Source organism: Melozone crissalis, unplaced genomic scaffold (assembly GCF_028551555.1).
Source record: "Melozone crissalis strain CALT ecotype California unplaced genomic scaffold, PUWL_Pcris_2 ptg000013l_1, whole genome shotgun sequence".
Taxonomy (NCBI): Eukaryota; Metazoa; Chordata; class Aves; order Passeriformes; family Passerellidae; genus Melozone; species Melozone crissalis.
In genome coordinates this window covers 59,362,109-59,376,990 of record NW_026535791.1, presented here as the reverse complement: position 1 = coordinate 59,376,990, position 14,882 = coordinate 59,362,109, and the positions used below count along the sequence as shown (strand labels likewise).

Genomic DNA, 14,882 nt, shown 5'->3' with positions numbered 1-14,882 from the left:
AGCAGAGGAAGAGCTTTCTTTAATATGGAACAAAAGTGCCGTAAACTCCAACAACAATCATTTTCAAAAAAGTGAACATTTCTCAGGGTTGGGAGAAGCTTAAAAAACAAAACCAGAGAACTAAAAGCAAACTCTTTGAAACAAAAAATCAATCAGCATCATTGCTGGTTTTCCAGCAACTGTGAGTTAGCTGAACATGCTCTGTGTGCCAGATGCACGGGGGTCATCTCTGAGAGGAAAGTGGAAAAGGGTATTTCTTCCCCGTGATGCATACAAATTATTCCCATTAGTGCTAATGAGAATTACACACATAAACATCCAGAAGATTACATACCATTCTTGATCTGTAAAACTGATCAGTGGAAATTTGGTTCCAATGTATGGCAGGTGGAGTCTAGGCAAAAATGACTATTACTGGAAAAGTTAACATTGGTCCCAGACCTAACTGTTCTCTGGCTGCAGTAGGTGACAATAGCCCTGTTAGAAAGCCTGCTCTGGTAAGGGTTCTGTATTGAAACTAGAAGGAGCATCATTTTATCACCAGCTTTACCTTGTGGAAATACACCACATTATGTCTGACTTTCTGTGGGGATTTCCAGAGGCAGTGCTCAGCCTATGACCTTGACCAGCTGGCCTGCAGCCCAGCAGGGTGTGTGCAGGCAGTCCTGGCAGCCAGCTGCCAGCCCTCCTGTGGCCAGAGCACTGTCCTGGAGAAAGGGACACCCACCCCTGGCTGCCACCTCCGCAGGGAGGCAGGGCTGGTGGCACTGTGCAGTGTCATCTCCTCTGCCAGGACACAGGGGAGCTGGGATGGTGTTGCTGTTGCTGGGAGGATTCATGCAACTGATGGTGGAGGAGATGGGGACTTGTGACCATGATGCTGTAAGCCCAAAAGCCTTGGTTGTGAGCTGGGGCTGGACTGTGGGCATACATCTGTCCCCAGCACCATGGTGAATCCTGCAGCCTGTCTGGCAGGAAGGTTTGTGTACCACTGATAGACATGGGGGAGAACAATGGATGTGAGGGGCTGTGACCTCATCCCAACCCCCAGTTACTGGGAAAATAGAATTAAATACAAATACTTTTTCTGGAGAGTGAAGGTTAACTGAAAGCCCCCTTCTTTTTTCCTGATTGTTTACAGTGAAGTCTATAACTGTGAAAGTTAACCCACTTTATGCTTTTAAGTTAATCAAAACTTGGTACTTGAAAATATTATTGAGGAAAATTCAGATCAACTTTACATTTACCATAGCCCTCTGGAAGGAAAGAAAGAGAAAAAGAGAAAGAGAAAAACAGCCTGATTTTTGATTCTGAAAATAAGTCATCTATCACATTTAATATGTGATATACCTGCTGCTTCTATAAACAAGTTCTCCTTCAAATAAATCTAGTCAAATATATCCAAACATTATAGAAATGAAAGAAAATGCCATTACTATACCTTCAGTATAGCTGCACGTAAAGAGATCTCAGAGCGATGGTTTGCATGCTACACATTCATGCCTTGCATGTTTAAAGCACTGCAAATAGTAGCCTACATTCTCTAGTTTCTCTTCTCCTGCTACACATGATGATCATATGATTAATTTTGGTGGCTTTCTGCATTATTTCAGTCAGCTACATTCAAAAAGTTATTTGAGGTCTTTGTTAATACAGATTGTAGGTTATATACACAACAAAAGTACATTGTTTATACAGGGAATTAGGCTTATGTTACACCATATAACATGACTGAAAATATGGGCCAAATTAATCCTAGATGCAGCTTCAGTGACTCCAGCAGTCACGCATAAGGGATGAATTTAGCCCACTGTCTTTCAGAAACTAAATCTTCAAGCTAGGATCTCTGCCCCAAGACTGCACAATCCCATGACTTCAAATAAACAAAATAAGTACTTGACCTCCCTTGAACCATGCAATAAATACAAAAAGAAATAGAAGAGATTTGTACCAGTGACATTGATGGGGATAATGCAAGAAGAAATCACTTGGGCATCTTGTTTCATTTTCTCCTCTGGAGTTGGGAGAGGTAGTGCTTTACTCCAATTGGTTTGTTTATCCAGTGTAGAAGGGATATTATGTATTGGATTTTTCGGCCTCTGCCCTAACATGACATCTGTATCTTCGTCCTCTGGTGGATGGGACTGCAAATGAATACATTCAAAATCAGTGTCTCCCACTCAGGCACACAATGCTAATTTTGAAACAAAGCAGACACACAAATCAGAAATCAATTACAGGGAAGCAGGAAGGAATCGTTCTAAGTCACACAGCACCAGCCATTCTCCAATGGAAACTTAACATCCTGCTAATAGGAGAAAAACACCTCAGCATACTGGAACTCAGCACATTTACAGTGACATTTAGAGGCCACCTCCTCTGTCAGAAGGGGCACATCCTGCATTCGTGCATAGCCATGGCATGTCCTCAGTTACCACAAGCATTAGACATGTGGGCTCTCATCTGCAACTGGCCTCATACAACCATTCATTCAAGCATCAGAAGGTCCAAAGTTTTAAAGAGGACCCATCCATATTTCAGAATAACCATTTGCATTTCATTTGTACAAACACAGACCAAGAGCAGACCATAGTACAGCCACCCAGCAGCTGTGTGGTGGAAGTGGCAGGTGTTGACAGTGCTGGGACAGGGAGATAACAACCAAAGAAAAGAGTATCCACCACCAGAAGAAATTAAAAATTGTTTAGAAACCATGCATATTTTTATAGCATATTACAAGAGGTAGTAGATGACGAAGATGAAGAAATAGAAAAGTAAAGAGCATGAAAGAAACACAGACAGTTTGTTTTCTTTTAGAAGAAACAACAAATCCCCCAGTACCCTGTCTTGCAAAGAGAAATAAAGCAAGTGCGTTTTTGTTTGATGCTAGCTGCCAGCTTGGGTTGGGGGGAGATTCTCTTTGTTTGCAAAAAAAAAAAAGTTTCGGTTTTGTTTGGAAGGGATAGAGGGGAGAAACTTACCTTTACCTTCTTCTGCCTAATTTCCCTCTCTTCTTCCATTAATACATTCTTCTGTAAGCTGTGACAACTGTTTGGCCAGCTCAGGACATCTGTCTGCCTCTCATTTTTTAAAAATGAAGTGCAATCCCTTTCAGACAGGCTTTCTCTTCAGTCTTGAATTCCCAGCTGCTTAACTACCAGCCTTCCCTCCTTCATGCCTGCTGTTTACACTTTATTTGCCAGTTTTAGTTTCGGTAGCAAACGGCAAAAATAAAATGTTGCTCTGCATGGCCATGGCAGAGCCCTGAGCAGGTGGGTGTTGAACACTGCAGGATCATGCCCTTTCTGCCATTATACTTTGGCCATTCCTCCGCCCAGGCTCCTCACAAATCCTGAGGGAATTAACCATCTCAGGCTTGCCAAACAGCATTTACATCCCGTCCCCAAAGGCATTAAAGATCTTAACTCTGCAGCTGCTGTTTAAACTGTCGGAGGCACTTACTCACCTGGTCAGTGTCACCTCCTGCAGCACCCCCAGACCCAAGACAACACAGGTTTCCTCTTCTCCCGCCCGCAGAAAACCCTCTTTTCCCACGTAGGATTTCAGTCAAACATTGCAGCCTTCTTTCTGCCTGCAGCTTTTGTGCCGATTCCCGGCAGGCAGACGTGAATAGCTCATATAAACTTCAAGCACAAAAGACTTTGTTTCCTAGGTAACTCCCCCCCCCGCCCTAAGTTTGATGCATGCATGCAAAAAACCCACCCTTGCACACACACAGAGGCACATGGACACACACACACAGACACAGACACACACACACACACACACTCTGCATTTGTTGCTGAATTCATCCTTCCCTAGATGACAAAGAAGTGCTGGACAAAGCAGGCAGAGTGGCCCTGGCTGCCAGAGCTCCTGCTCTCCAAGCTGTGGCATCACCAAATGGCCAGAGAATAAATACCTGCTGTTGGTGTGGCATTGTCCAAACCATTTCCTACCATTTAGGAAAAAAAGGGGGCAGTTGCAAAACATGGCAAGAGAATTAAATGCAATTGCTAATTCTATTGAGTCTGTTTGAGTTCAGGCTTTTTAAAGGAGGTGATAGGGGGAGGCAGCTTTGTGGCCTTGAGCTCCTGAAACCTATCCAAGGTGTGAAGAATGACAGAATGGGGGAAAAAAAGTTATTATTGTGTCTTACTGACATGAGAAAAACAGAAATGGCTTCTTTTAGCACAGTAAAGTTAGCAAGTGAAAAGCAAGCAAGAGGAAGGGTTAGGATCTGGAAGGGAGAAGAGTGACACAGGGCTGTTAATTGAGGATTGCTTGTTTTTCCAGTACCTTTCTACTCCAGGGGGTCATGTGGCAACACTCAATTGGGGAGGGCGAACGGGTGCTGTTAAACTATAAATGTGAAATGTGAAAAAAAATAAAATTAAAATTAAAAACATACACAAAACAATTCTTGTAAAAGCACATAATTTTTGTCTGGATAAATTAGCATCAGAACCAAAATGAGCAGAGATTTTCACCCTGTTTCCTATGGATGGGTTTATGCCCCACCACAGATTGGTTTGGATCCCTGTGAAGTCTGTACTGGTTTTGCTTACTTGAATTAGACAAAACTGCAGTGAAATTGGTTCAGCCTCCTTGTACAGACATGGCTGAATTGTCCCAAGAATGCCTTGTATTGATTGATTGGGTAACTCAAACTGTGTTCTGCCTGGAGCTGAAGCAGTGGAAGATGCATATCAAATTACATTATAAATTTAAATTTTTTCATAATGTAAGGGATTTTTTTCCATTTTTTTCTTCATTTTTAAACAATTGGATATAAATAATGATGCTGATGGTAATTTATCATATACATTGATTGCTATGTGTTTCTGATGATATCACTATTTCTCTAAGTTTACATTCATTGTGGCAAGGTGACAACAACCAATTGGCTTTTTGTCCCTTTTTGTAACTTGAAATGACAAATAGCAATGGCCACAACATCCTGGGTCTTGGTGAATCCCTACACCTCCAAAATCATCTTCTGTCAGAAACTCTGATTTGTTTGTGGCAATGTCCAGTTTTCAAAATTAAGGAGTGAAGGACAACTGACTTCTTTTGAAATAGGAAACAAAAAAAAAGTTAAAACAGGTCTGTTGACAACTCTGGAACATGTTTCTTGGTAGGGGTTATTATTTCTCCATGCATTAGTTAGACTAATAATGCCAGATAATTCTACCAATGTTTTTCCTCCTAGTCGTTATCAATCATTATCAACACTATTGTGACAGATGAGCAAACCTAACTTTGAAAGACTTTGCATTATATGGTCTTCTCTTAAGACAAAAAGTTGTAGTGACTCTCAAAAGGCCAAGTCCTGCACCTTGTCCTACTCTCTTCCTAGATATGCAACACCTCCTGCTTTTCCCCAGTTCTGTGTGCCCATGGGAAGCCTCCAGATGAGCTGTCCATAAGGCTTACAGGAGACCAGAGTGGGGGAAATCAAAAGAGAGCTGTTCCCAGTGAACATTTCCAGCAGCTTAGTTTTTGCCCAGGCCAGTGGAAAACCAGTTCTCCCAAGCTGGAAAAAGTCCTTATCTCAGGAGCAGCCTCTCTGTTCATGCAGTGCAGGCTGTGGAGATACTGAATACATCAACAGTTTCAGTCTCCTTACTCCTCAGATACCCAAGGATGGTCCTCTGACCAAGTTTCCAGACACCTGCTGGAAGCAGACTGACTGCGGGTACCAGGATGCTTGAAATTCAACTTCCTCGTGGAATGTGCTAGAGGATCTCTGGGAGGGTCAGGACAGGGGACTAATGCAGCTGAGGTGACAAGAGTTCAGGATATGAAAATCTTTGCAATATCACATGTCCTGTGATTGTCAGTACACAGGGAACTCCTGCCCTGAGCTTCAAGCACAGGTACCTGCAAAAGCCACTCAGGGGCAAACCTGTCCATGAGAGCAACAGCAGGACCTCAGCTTTGCTCTCAGAGATAGCAGTGTGGGCTACAGTCAGACAAGCAAGGTATGGTCACCCATCTGTCTGTCCCATCTGTCTGTCCATCAGTGCAGCACTTCCCTACCTCACCCTGTGCCACTCTGCCAGCTGCCTCTGAGGAAACACCTGGTCTGGTTCCCCATACCTACAGCCATCCTGTGATGTGCCAGAGGCTCAGGTCCCTGCTTAAGCATGGCAGGACAAACTTCCTAGGTAAGTTCCTATCATTAGAGATAGGACAAAAATGAGGGTGACCAGCAAAATTTCAGTTTCTGCCGTCACAGTTGTGCTCCTGAGGAAGGTGTTCCTACCAGTGCCTTGCCAAGGGGTCCTGAGGTCACTTAGTGCCTGTTCCCATGTGGTGCCTGTCACGGGGGCAGCTGAGGCATGCTGGCACAGAGCAGCAGCCTCAGCATTTCAACACCTCCATGCTGGGGGAGGGAGTGAGCTGCTGCTTTTCAAAAGTTCTCATTCACTCAGGAAACCAGAATGTCTCTAAATGTCCTGAGTAAACACATAATTAAGCTAGAAATTATTATTATAAACCCAAGGCTGTTCTGGTCTGATGGGCAAATCTGAAGTTAGGCAGTTTTAAAAGTGAATTTCTTTTGTGTGGGTGTGCTTGGCAAACAGAAACAGTGATAATTATTCTGTTAAATACAAAACCAGAATACTTTTAAGTGTGCATTTTTCTTTAATGGGCTAAGATTGCTTTGAAACTAAACTGGTGCATAATTGCCTCAATAGGGATTCATCACTGACATATGTGAGCATTTTTATTTCCTGAGCTATCCCATCAACCTCACTTGCAGAGGTGCTATTGTGCTCGTGAAACTGCCTTGCAGTAAAAATCTTGTTGCATATGCACGTGACCTGATTCCTCAGTGCTCCATGTCACTTCAGTGTGAGAGTCTCTGGTCTGTGTGTGCTACAACAAAATAGTCAGATGTCCAAGTCTGAGTAGTCAACAGAGCTTCTCCTGTAGAGAAAGAGATAGTGGCTCTGCTGAGGAGCAGTTCAGCCCACCTTCCTTCAGCACTTCACTTGGGCTGAGAGGAAGCACCCCTGAACACTCACACCCTGATTTCAAGAAGAGCATTACTAGCACATATGTAAGTTAGGACTCATCATTAACCATTTTAATTAATTAAAACCTTAAAATATCTTCAGGACAGCGACAAAGAAGCAAATCAGCAGTTGAAAAACTTGCCAGCATGGCAAGTTATGAGTCTGCCCCATTTATTGTCCCAGAGCTGGGATCTGGAGAAAGAAATGAATGGGTCAATTGAAATGAATGGACAAAAATGCCACTTCTGCCCCTCCTCTCCTTTCCATCCTCCCAAGCTCTGAGACATACTGAGACATTGTTCAGCATTTTCAACATATAGGAAATACTAGTTCAAGAAGCATCATTTGTGTTACATCATGTGCCTAGCCTGCCTTACCTATCGTGATTACCTTACAGGAGATTCTGGGATTTCAAAGTTAGTGCACAGGGCCTATGGAACACAGTGCAGTGGTGATAGGGAAAACATAAACCCAAGAATAAATAAACAATTTTTCCTCAGTTAATTAAAGATGGAGAATGCTAAAGCCTCATCAAGAGCATTTATCCCCAACATGTTTGTTGAATTTAGACATGGCTGCGCTGATTCCTTCCCCCTCAGCTGTGTTTGATCAGACAGGCCAAGGTGTTATCTCACAGGAGATTTAGGAGGCAGAGTCACAGCCCCCAGCAGCACAGGGCTGGCACAGCCTGGTGAAGGCAGGAGGTGCCTGGTGCATGCTGCTGCACAGTGCTATTCTCCAGAGGATTATTTCTGACTCCTGCTGCCTAAAAGCTGCAGCTAACAAAAAGCATAAGGGATCAACATTATTTCTAACTTCAGACTTCTGTTGCAGTGGGTGGGGAAAATTTCCCTCCCAGGATAACCTTATGAATATAGTGGGTGGTATTCACAAACAAGCAGAGCATCAGCATGTTGCTTCAGCATTTGCAAGCATTATATATTCTGTTGTCTCCAGCAAACAGAACATACATACAATTTGCTCTCACCGTGTGGAAGCACAGAAATAAGGTGTACAGCACATCCTGACATCTCATTTAAGAACAGTCATTCATGCACTGAAAAGGCAACATGTGGAATAAGTGTGAATAGTGTTCAATCCCACATTCACATGGGTGCAGTACTGACTCCTGGGGATCTAGTTGAACTCTGTGTGTCCCTCTATCTGTGAAAGGGAGAGCCTGCTGCTTCCTTAACTCACAGGAGTTAAGGAAAATGGTATTTATTTACATGATAGAAAAATCAGAAGGTCTAGAGAAAGGAGAAGAAACACTAATGAAAGGCTACCAGCTTTCCAGTATTTTCAGAGCACAGTTGACTACTTAATTAGAAATTCATAACTATACTGCAGCTTTCTTATACAGTCAATTGATGCTGAAGAGAAAATAATGGGAGTATTTCTGGCAGTGCTATTTTTGCTGCAAATCACAACCCTGCTCACCTGCCTGCTCCCAATGCTTATATTTATGTATGTTTCACTCTCCTCAAGTTTTTATCTGCTTGTGGGTGTTTTCTTTTCTTTTGGAGCATCACAAATGTGATCAGCTAAAGCACTGACAATCCTTTAACAATTAATGAGTGGCTCTGGTGTTTTGACAAGGTAAAGACAAAACTGAGACATGTTTCATGACAGAAGTCATACCACACATGGCATTTCAGCAGACAGAGGTACAAAATAGACATCCCACAATACAGGTAGTAGTTATTAGGCTCATTGCACAAATGGAGCTATACAAGATTTGTCTGATGAATAAAGTCAGGTAGGTTTTATTTCTAACAGCTTCAGGCAGGATTTGCACACAGAAAGTGCAGAGCCCAACTCATGCCTGTCCCTTAACTCAGTGGTTTCTTACTGAGGTTTCATCTGGCTTCAGTAGAAAACTCTGTGAAAATTAGTAAATTCAGTTGTGCTTCCTTCCCTTTGCTGTAAACAAAGCATCCTAAAGCAGACCACAGAGAATATTTTTGAAATGGCAAGGAGATGGAATAAAATTACCCAATGCATTATTTGCTCTAGCTGAGGCATCAGGGACAGAGAAACCCTGTCTGGAAAAAACCTTCTGCTTCTCGTCCCTTAGATTCCTGCTCAGATTATAATTATGAATAAACTGACCCTGAAATTTGTGCAATTGTGAGTGTAGATTTCCAAATACTGAATTCCTTGCTCCATCTCCTTGGTTTTATTGTAATAGCTGTGCCACGTGGGGATTGAGACAGTGTGGTCCCATAACACTCTGAACTGGAATACAGACATTTCAGAGCCTTGCTGGCTGGACTTGGGGAAACCCAAGAAAGAAGAAATGCAGAAAAAATTAAAGAGAGGTCTGAAATGCAGTTGGAATGACACAGCATCTTCACTCTCAGTGCCTGGCCTCAGCAGTGCTACAAGCAGGGTTGTCATGGGAACATGTGTAAGAAATATTTTCCTCATTTTAGCAAGTCCATAACTTTCTCATACTCTCCTCAGATTATTTTTGGTTTAATTTGAGTTTTTCTTCTTCATTGGCAAAAATGCCTTAATGAATTATACTTTTAAATGTGTTTGGTTCTATATTTCTTTAGTGTAGAGAGAGAGACTAAGTATGCCAATTTTTCAGCTTTAAAAAAGAATGACTGGAATGGATAGGAAAGTTAAGTCATGTGTGCAAAACCATGAGGAGCATGGAGAAGGGGAATGAGAAAGCAATGCTTACTGTTTCTCAGTCTGAGAACCAGAAGGAATTTGATGAAATTATGAGATGCTGGGTTTGAAACAAACAAAAGCTGGATTTTCAAACAGATTTTTATAGTCATTGTCACAGGATGCTGTTGAGGCTGAAGGTGTAAATTTGCTAAAAAATTATATTGAACAAGTCTCACAGTCAACTCAGAGAGGTTCTTTGGTGGCTATTATTCTGCGTTTGATCTCTGGCCCAGGAACTCTGTAACCAGTTTCTGTATGAAACTGGAAGGATAAATCATGGGACAATAAACAGCATAAACCATGCCCTGTTCTTATACTCTGTCCTGAAGGATCCCCTTCTGGCCTTTGGGCTAAGTGGACATTTCATCAGCCAAATCAGGCATTTCCTGTAACAAGAGTAGACATGAAAGAGCCTATTCCATTTCTAGTTCTCTTTCTCCACAACAAAATGATCCTGTGATGGAACAGTCCAGAACGTCTTTCCAGACCCATTTATATTGGCATTACTTGCTTTGACCTTGAATTCATTTGTCCTTTCTCGAAATTTATGGGACTTTGGCATCTTTCTCCCTGTGTGAAGAGCTGTGATTAAAAGTGAATTTTCATCTGTTGTGATTGATTTTCTCTAGTTTTAGTATACAATATGCAAGATCTTTGCAAGAGCTCATAGCCACCTAATTTGTAGCAGCAGCCAAAAGGTAAACACATAGGGAACCTTGACTCAGATTTAAGTGACCTGTTTTCTCAGTAACTTTCAGTAGTGGTAGTTCCCACAAGTCTCACAGTGGTAATATGAGCATTCCTCAAAATCAAGGTTCTTATTTGAGTATCTCAATACATGCATTTAACTTAGGTAGCCAGTTGGGGAAAGCCAGACCCTGTAACTTTCAAAAATTTCCCAGCTTCTTGTTGATCTCTTTCCTAATTAAAAGAAACACAAAAAGGGGCTCTTTTGGTTGTGTAGTATTGCTCCCTTCAGCACCTTCCCAATGCATCAGAAGAGTGGAATACACACCATACTGCTGTGCATGAATAAAAATTCTTGTGGATTTAGCATCTTTAGTTCCTGGATGACTTGCTGATACCATCAACTGGAATCAGATATCAAACATTACTGGCAGTCTCTGAAGCAGATAAAGTCTTGCAGATGTCAGTCAAAAAAAAGCTTATGCCAGAAAGAGCAAGCTAGCCAATTACAGCATCCTCAACTTTTTCTTGTAATGGTATCATTATATCATGAAGGATGGAACAATACCAATTAGCTATTCACTGTTGCAGTGTCTTGTAACAATCTCTGATTAATCTCTGCCAGACAGAACATTCATGTGCAGCTTCATCTTGCTGTATTCTCTTTCAATTTTTAAGTTGCCCCATTTACAGGGGTTTTCTCAGAAATTGGTCAAGGTACTTTGAAGTACTCTGTGTGCAGTGTTTTTGCAATTTCCAGAGCAGAACATTGCCAGATGCCTTGAAATCAACAGAACAACAGCCCTCCAATAGCTCTTGTTTGCTTCTCCTTAGGGGAACACTGAAGCCGGTCAGCTTCCAAAAGGAGGTCTGATATGGGTGGGCACAAAGTTTAATGTTTTCCTTCTTGAAAAGAAAAAGGTGGACTTTCAGATATAGCCAAGATATCTGCATTCAGCATGACTTAATTTTGTCAACTAATACAGGGCTCAGAGAGTTGCTCACTAGTTGTTATTATTTTGTGTTCCACAGATGGAAGTAATGTATAAAATGCACTGGTTGTTTTCCAAACACAGCAGAGATTCAGGCCTTTGAGCACTGTGTATGCAATTTCAAAAGAGATGCCTCGTTCCCCATCTGATAGTAAGAGAGCTTTATGTTCAATAGCCTGTCCAAACTATCATCTGTAACTGGTTTTGATCCTTAACATGGCATCACCTTCCCTTTACCTTTCAATGACTCTACCACAACACTAGCTCTGATGATGACTTATCATGAAGAAACAGGTAATCCTGTTTCTTCTTTCAGTCTTCAAACTCTCTTCTGTGCTGTCTTTTACCATCATGATATCTCCTTTAAGTTGAATCATAAGGCCTGAAAACTTAACCTGTTCAAAGCAGTGATGGTGATGCTGTCCTCAAAATTAATCAGGTAAGCAGCCAAAAGGCTGAAACAGTCAAACTAATGCAAATCTTATTATGTATTTCATGCTTTTTAAATGAGAAACAGAACTTTTCCTATGGACTGATTGGCTGATGTTTTGGTTCCTGGGCAGGTGTGACTCGTTTACACTGAGTCTTTTACACTGTGAGTGCTTTAGCATTATAGTATTTAAATATGGTTAATACAGTGGATTAGGATGAATGCACTTGGATTTTTAAGTAAATGATGATTCAGTGTTGTGACTGAATCATCACTGAGCTTATAATGTACTCACAGGTGTAGCATCTCTTGAGATGCCAGTGTCCCTGACCTGGCAGATGCAGAGCAGACCTATCACAACCTGACCTAGAGCTGGCATTAAACAAACACTTCACTTAAATGCCAAGTCCAAGTCTGACCTACAGCTTTTAAATAATGCAATGGCTCTTAGTACAGGGCAAAATTAGCTACTCTGATACTTCTATGGGTAAAACACCCAGAGCCACAGAAATACCAAAGTCCAGCTGAAGCCAGTGGGAATTATGGACCTAATCAGAATTAAAGCTGTCAATCTAGCATGTTTCTTTTAACAGTGATAAATACCATATTGTCAATACTAACTTGATTTCAAATCAATGCAGCAGTGAGAAGTGAGCACAGATATACAGGACCAGATCTTCAGCTGGAGTTTCTGCTTGGCTGGTTGTAAGGACATGTGTGAGACATGAAACATCTGAAAAACTGCATGGAGACGAACACTGCCAAACAGGACTATGAAAAGTGTGGCTTTTTGTAGCTGGGGTCATGGTCCTGAACCTCCTGCACACACACAAGCCTCAAGCTGGCACTCAAAAGCCCTTGAACTCTTTGCTCCTGGCAATGCTAATGCCAGGGCTGAAATTACAGCACTTTCTGAAATTATGGGAGGGTCCTCAAAGTGCTACCTCTACAGCCTGAGTGGTGAACATGGAGGACTTGTGAAGGAATGTGTGAATGAGAGCATTTCTATGCTGGCCACGGGTAAAAAAGAAGAGGTTTCTGATTGAAAACTGCCACCCTGGGGTTTTGCCTTCCCCTTAATGTGCTGTTGTAGGACCATCCAGATGTTTGCATCTAGTAAATTCTCTTCATGGCAGGAATCCAGGAGCCTGGTTATGAGCTTGTTGCTCCTGCTTCCTCTCTGTATTGCTTTGACAGTCTTTAAGGCCAGCTCTATTGTACTGCATCAGCTTGGGGAGGGGGCACTTGTGAAGCACTGCCACACCTGGGTCCCACCATGCCAAAAATGTATTTGTATGTGGTAGCTGTAGTGAAAGACTTACTGGTAGGAAATGCCGGTCCTTTATCGCCTGCTTCTTTTGGCTGCAGATGGCAGGGAAGGGAGGAAAGGGGGGAGCCACCACAGCAATGGGGCCTTGGACTTTCTGCTCTCTGTTATCTCCTCGGCTTCGATGTTCTGTTTTGGATGAGAAAGAAGACACAAGTCTTTCCAAGTGTTAAAAACATACAAATATCTCTACTAACAGCACAACAGAGACAGGTACAGGACAATGGACTCCAAAGACAAAGGTTCTTCTCTTCCCCAGTGACTGGTACAAATCATCCCTGTTGCAGCTGAAGGGGAGGAGCACTTAGTGGACATCTGTGTGTCCAGAAGAGCAATGCCCATACAATGCACCCCAGCACATGCACTGCAGCTGAATTGCCCCCAAATGAGATTTACACCATTTATCCCAAGAGACAATGGAGCTCTCTTCTAGGCACTTGAGACCCATGGCCTGATTTCTATCAGGAGCCTGCCGCTCCTATTGCCTTGAAATGTTGAGATGCAATAACTATGCCTGCATCCTACCCATATAAAATTTCCCCACTCTTAGGGGAAAAACCAGAAGCACAGCTCCAGGTGGGATTTTATTCCCTGTCTGCATGGCAGTGTTAGGTCCTGAGCATTGGCTTGACATCATGAAGGTTGTTGCAGTGGTAATGTTCAGGTTCCAGCAAGAAGGAGATCATCCTGGGAAGGTCAAGATCTTTATCCACCCTGGGCCCACAGCAGTCTTCCTTTAGCATGGGCTCACAATATTCAGTCCTCTTCCAGCATCGGTCCCAAGTCTCTGGAACCTTCCAAGTGAATGGGAGAATGGACTCATGGAGTTCCCATCTCTAATTTTAGGTCACAGTTAGATAGTTGCTGTTTGCATGGAGTGCTGCTGAAAGGTTCCACTAGCTGTGGTCCAGTCAACAATGTTTACTGCCAGCATAGTTGTTTTCTGACCTAAAATTTCATTTTTAATTGCTCCTGATTAAACAGATAAAGAGATAATGAAATTCTGATAGAAGAGAGAGTCGAGACACAATAAACATGTTTAGAATAAATTTCAGACTAAAATTTCATCCTCATGTATGTATGAAAAATAAGATACAGCAGCACATGACAAGGTGCCTGCTGAACCTGCACAGCTGCCCCATAAATTGTGGAGGATGGGAAATTGCCAAAACGAAGATTTGTAACTTTAAAATGATAGGACATTTTCTGGAGCTGCCTTCACATGATGCTGTCAGGATTTCTCCTGCCCACAAGATGGCAGGCAAAGATCAGCCGGGCTCTGGGACAACTGCAAAGCAGAGCTGCTGAGAACAGAAAAGAACTTCTGCTCTACTCCAGCACTGCTGTGGCTGCAATTTGGCTGTTTCACTCTCTGCCATGCCATGAAGACATAGTGCAGTGTGTTCCTGATCTAAAACCTACAGAGACAGTCAAATGTGGTGATTAATTGGAACATCTTATCCAGCTAACAGATGCTCTGCAGTTCTAAGTAATCGATTATTATTATAAGCTAATGACAGTAATAAATGAGCAAGGCAATTAGAGCTGTTGGTGCAAAACACTTCAAGACAGGAGGCTGCTGCTGGATATTTTAAGTGTGACCTGCATGAGTTTTGTCCCCCCTTATGGCACAGAAGAAAGACAGGCTTGTTTGCCTGCTTTGTCTTATGTACTGGTAATAATTTTCCCTTGGTTAGGTTCCCAGTGAAAACTGGCCTTTCCCCATCTTTTGCCTTCCC

General features: G+C 42.4%; 1 protein-coding gene across 1 annotated transcript in view; it reads right to left on the bottom strand.

Moving 5' to 3' along the window:
• Positions 1–14,882, bottom strand: part of NHS (NHS actin remodeling regulator) — a 241,900-nt gene that overhangs the window by 7,973 nt on the left and 219,045 nt on the right. Inside the window, exons 3-4 of the mRNA XM_054271769.1 lie at positions 13,139–13,272; positions 1,952–2,144 (exon numbers count right to left, since the gene is read on the bottom strand). Coding sequence (XP_054127744.1) covers positions 1,952–2,144; positions 13,139–13,272 — 327 coding nt within the window. The remainder of the gene's footprint in view (positions 1–1,951; positions 2,145–13,138; positions 13,273–14,882) is intronic.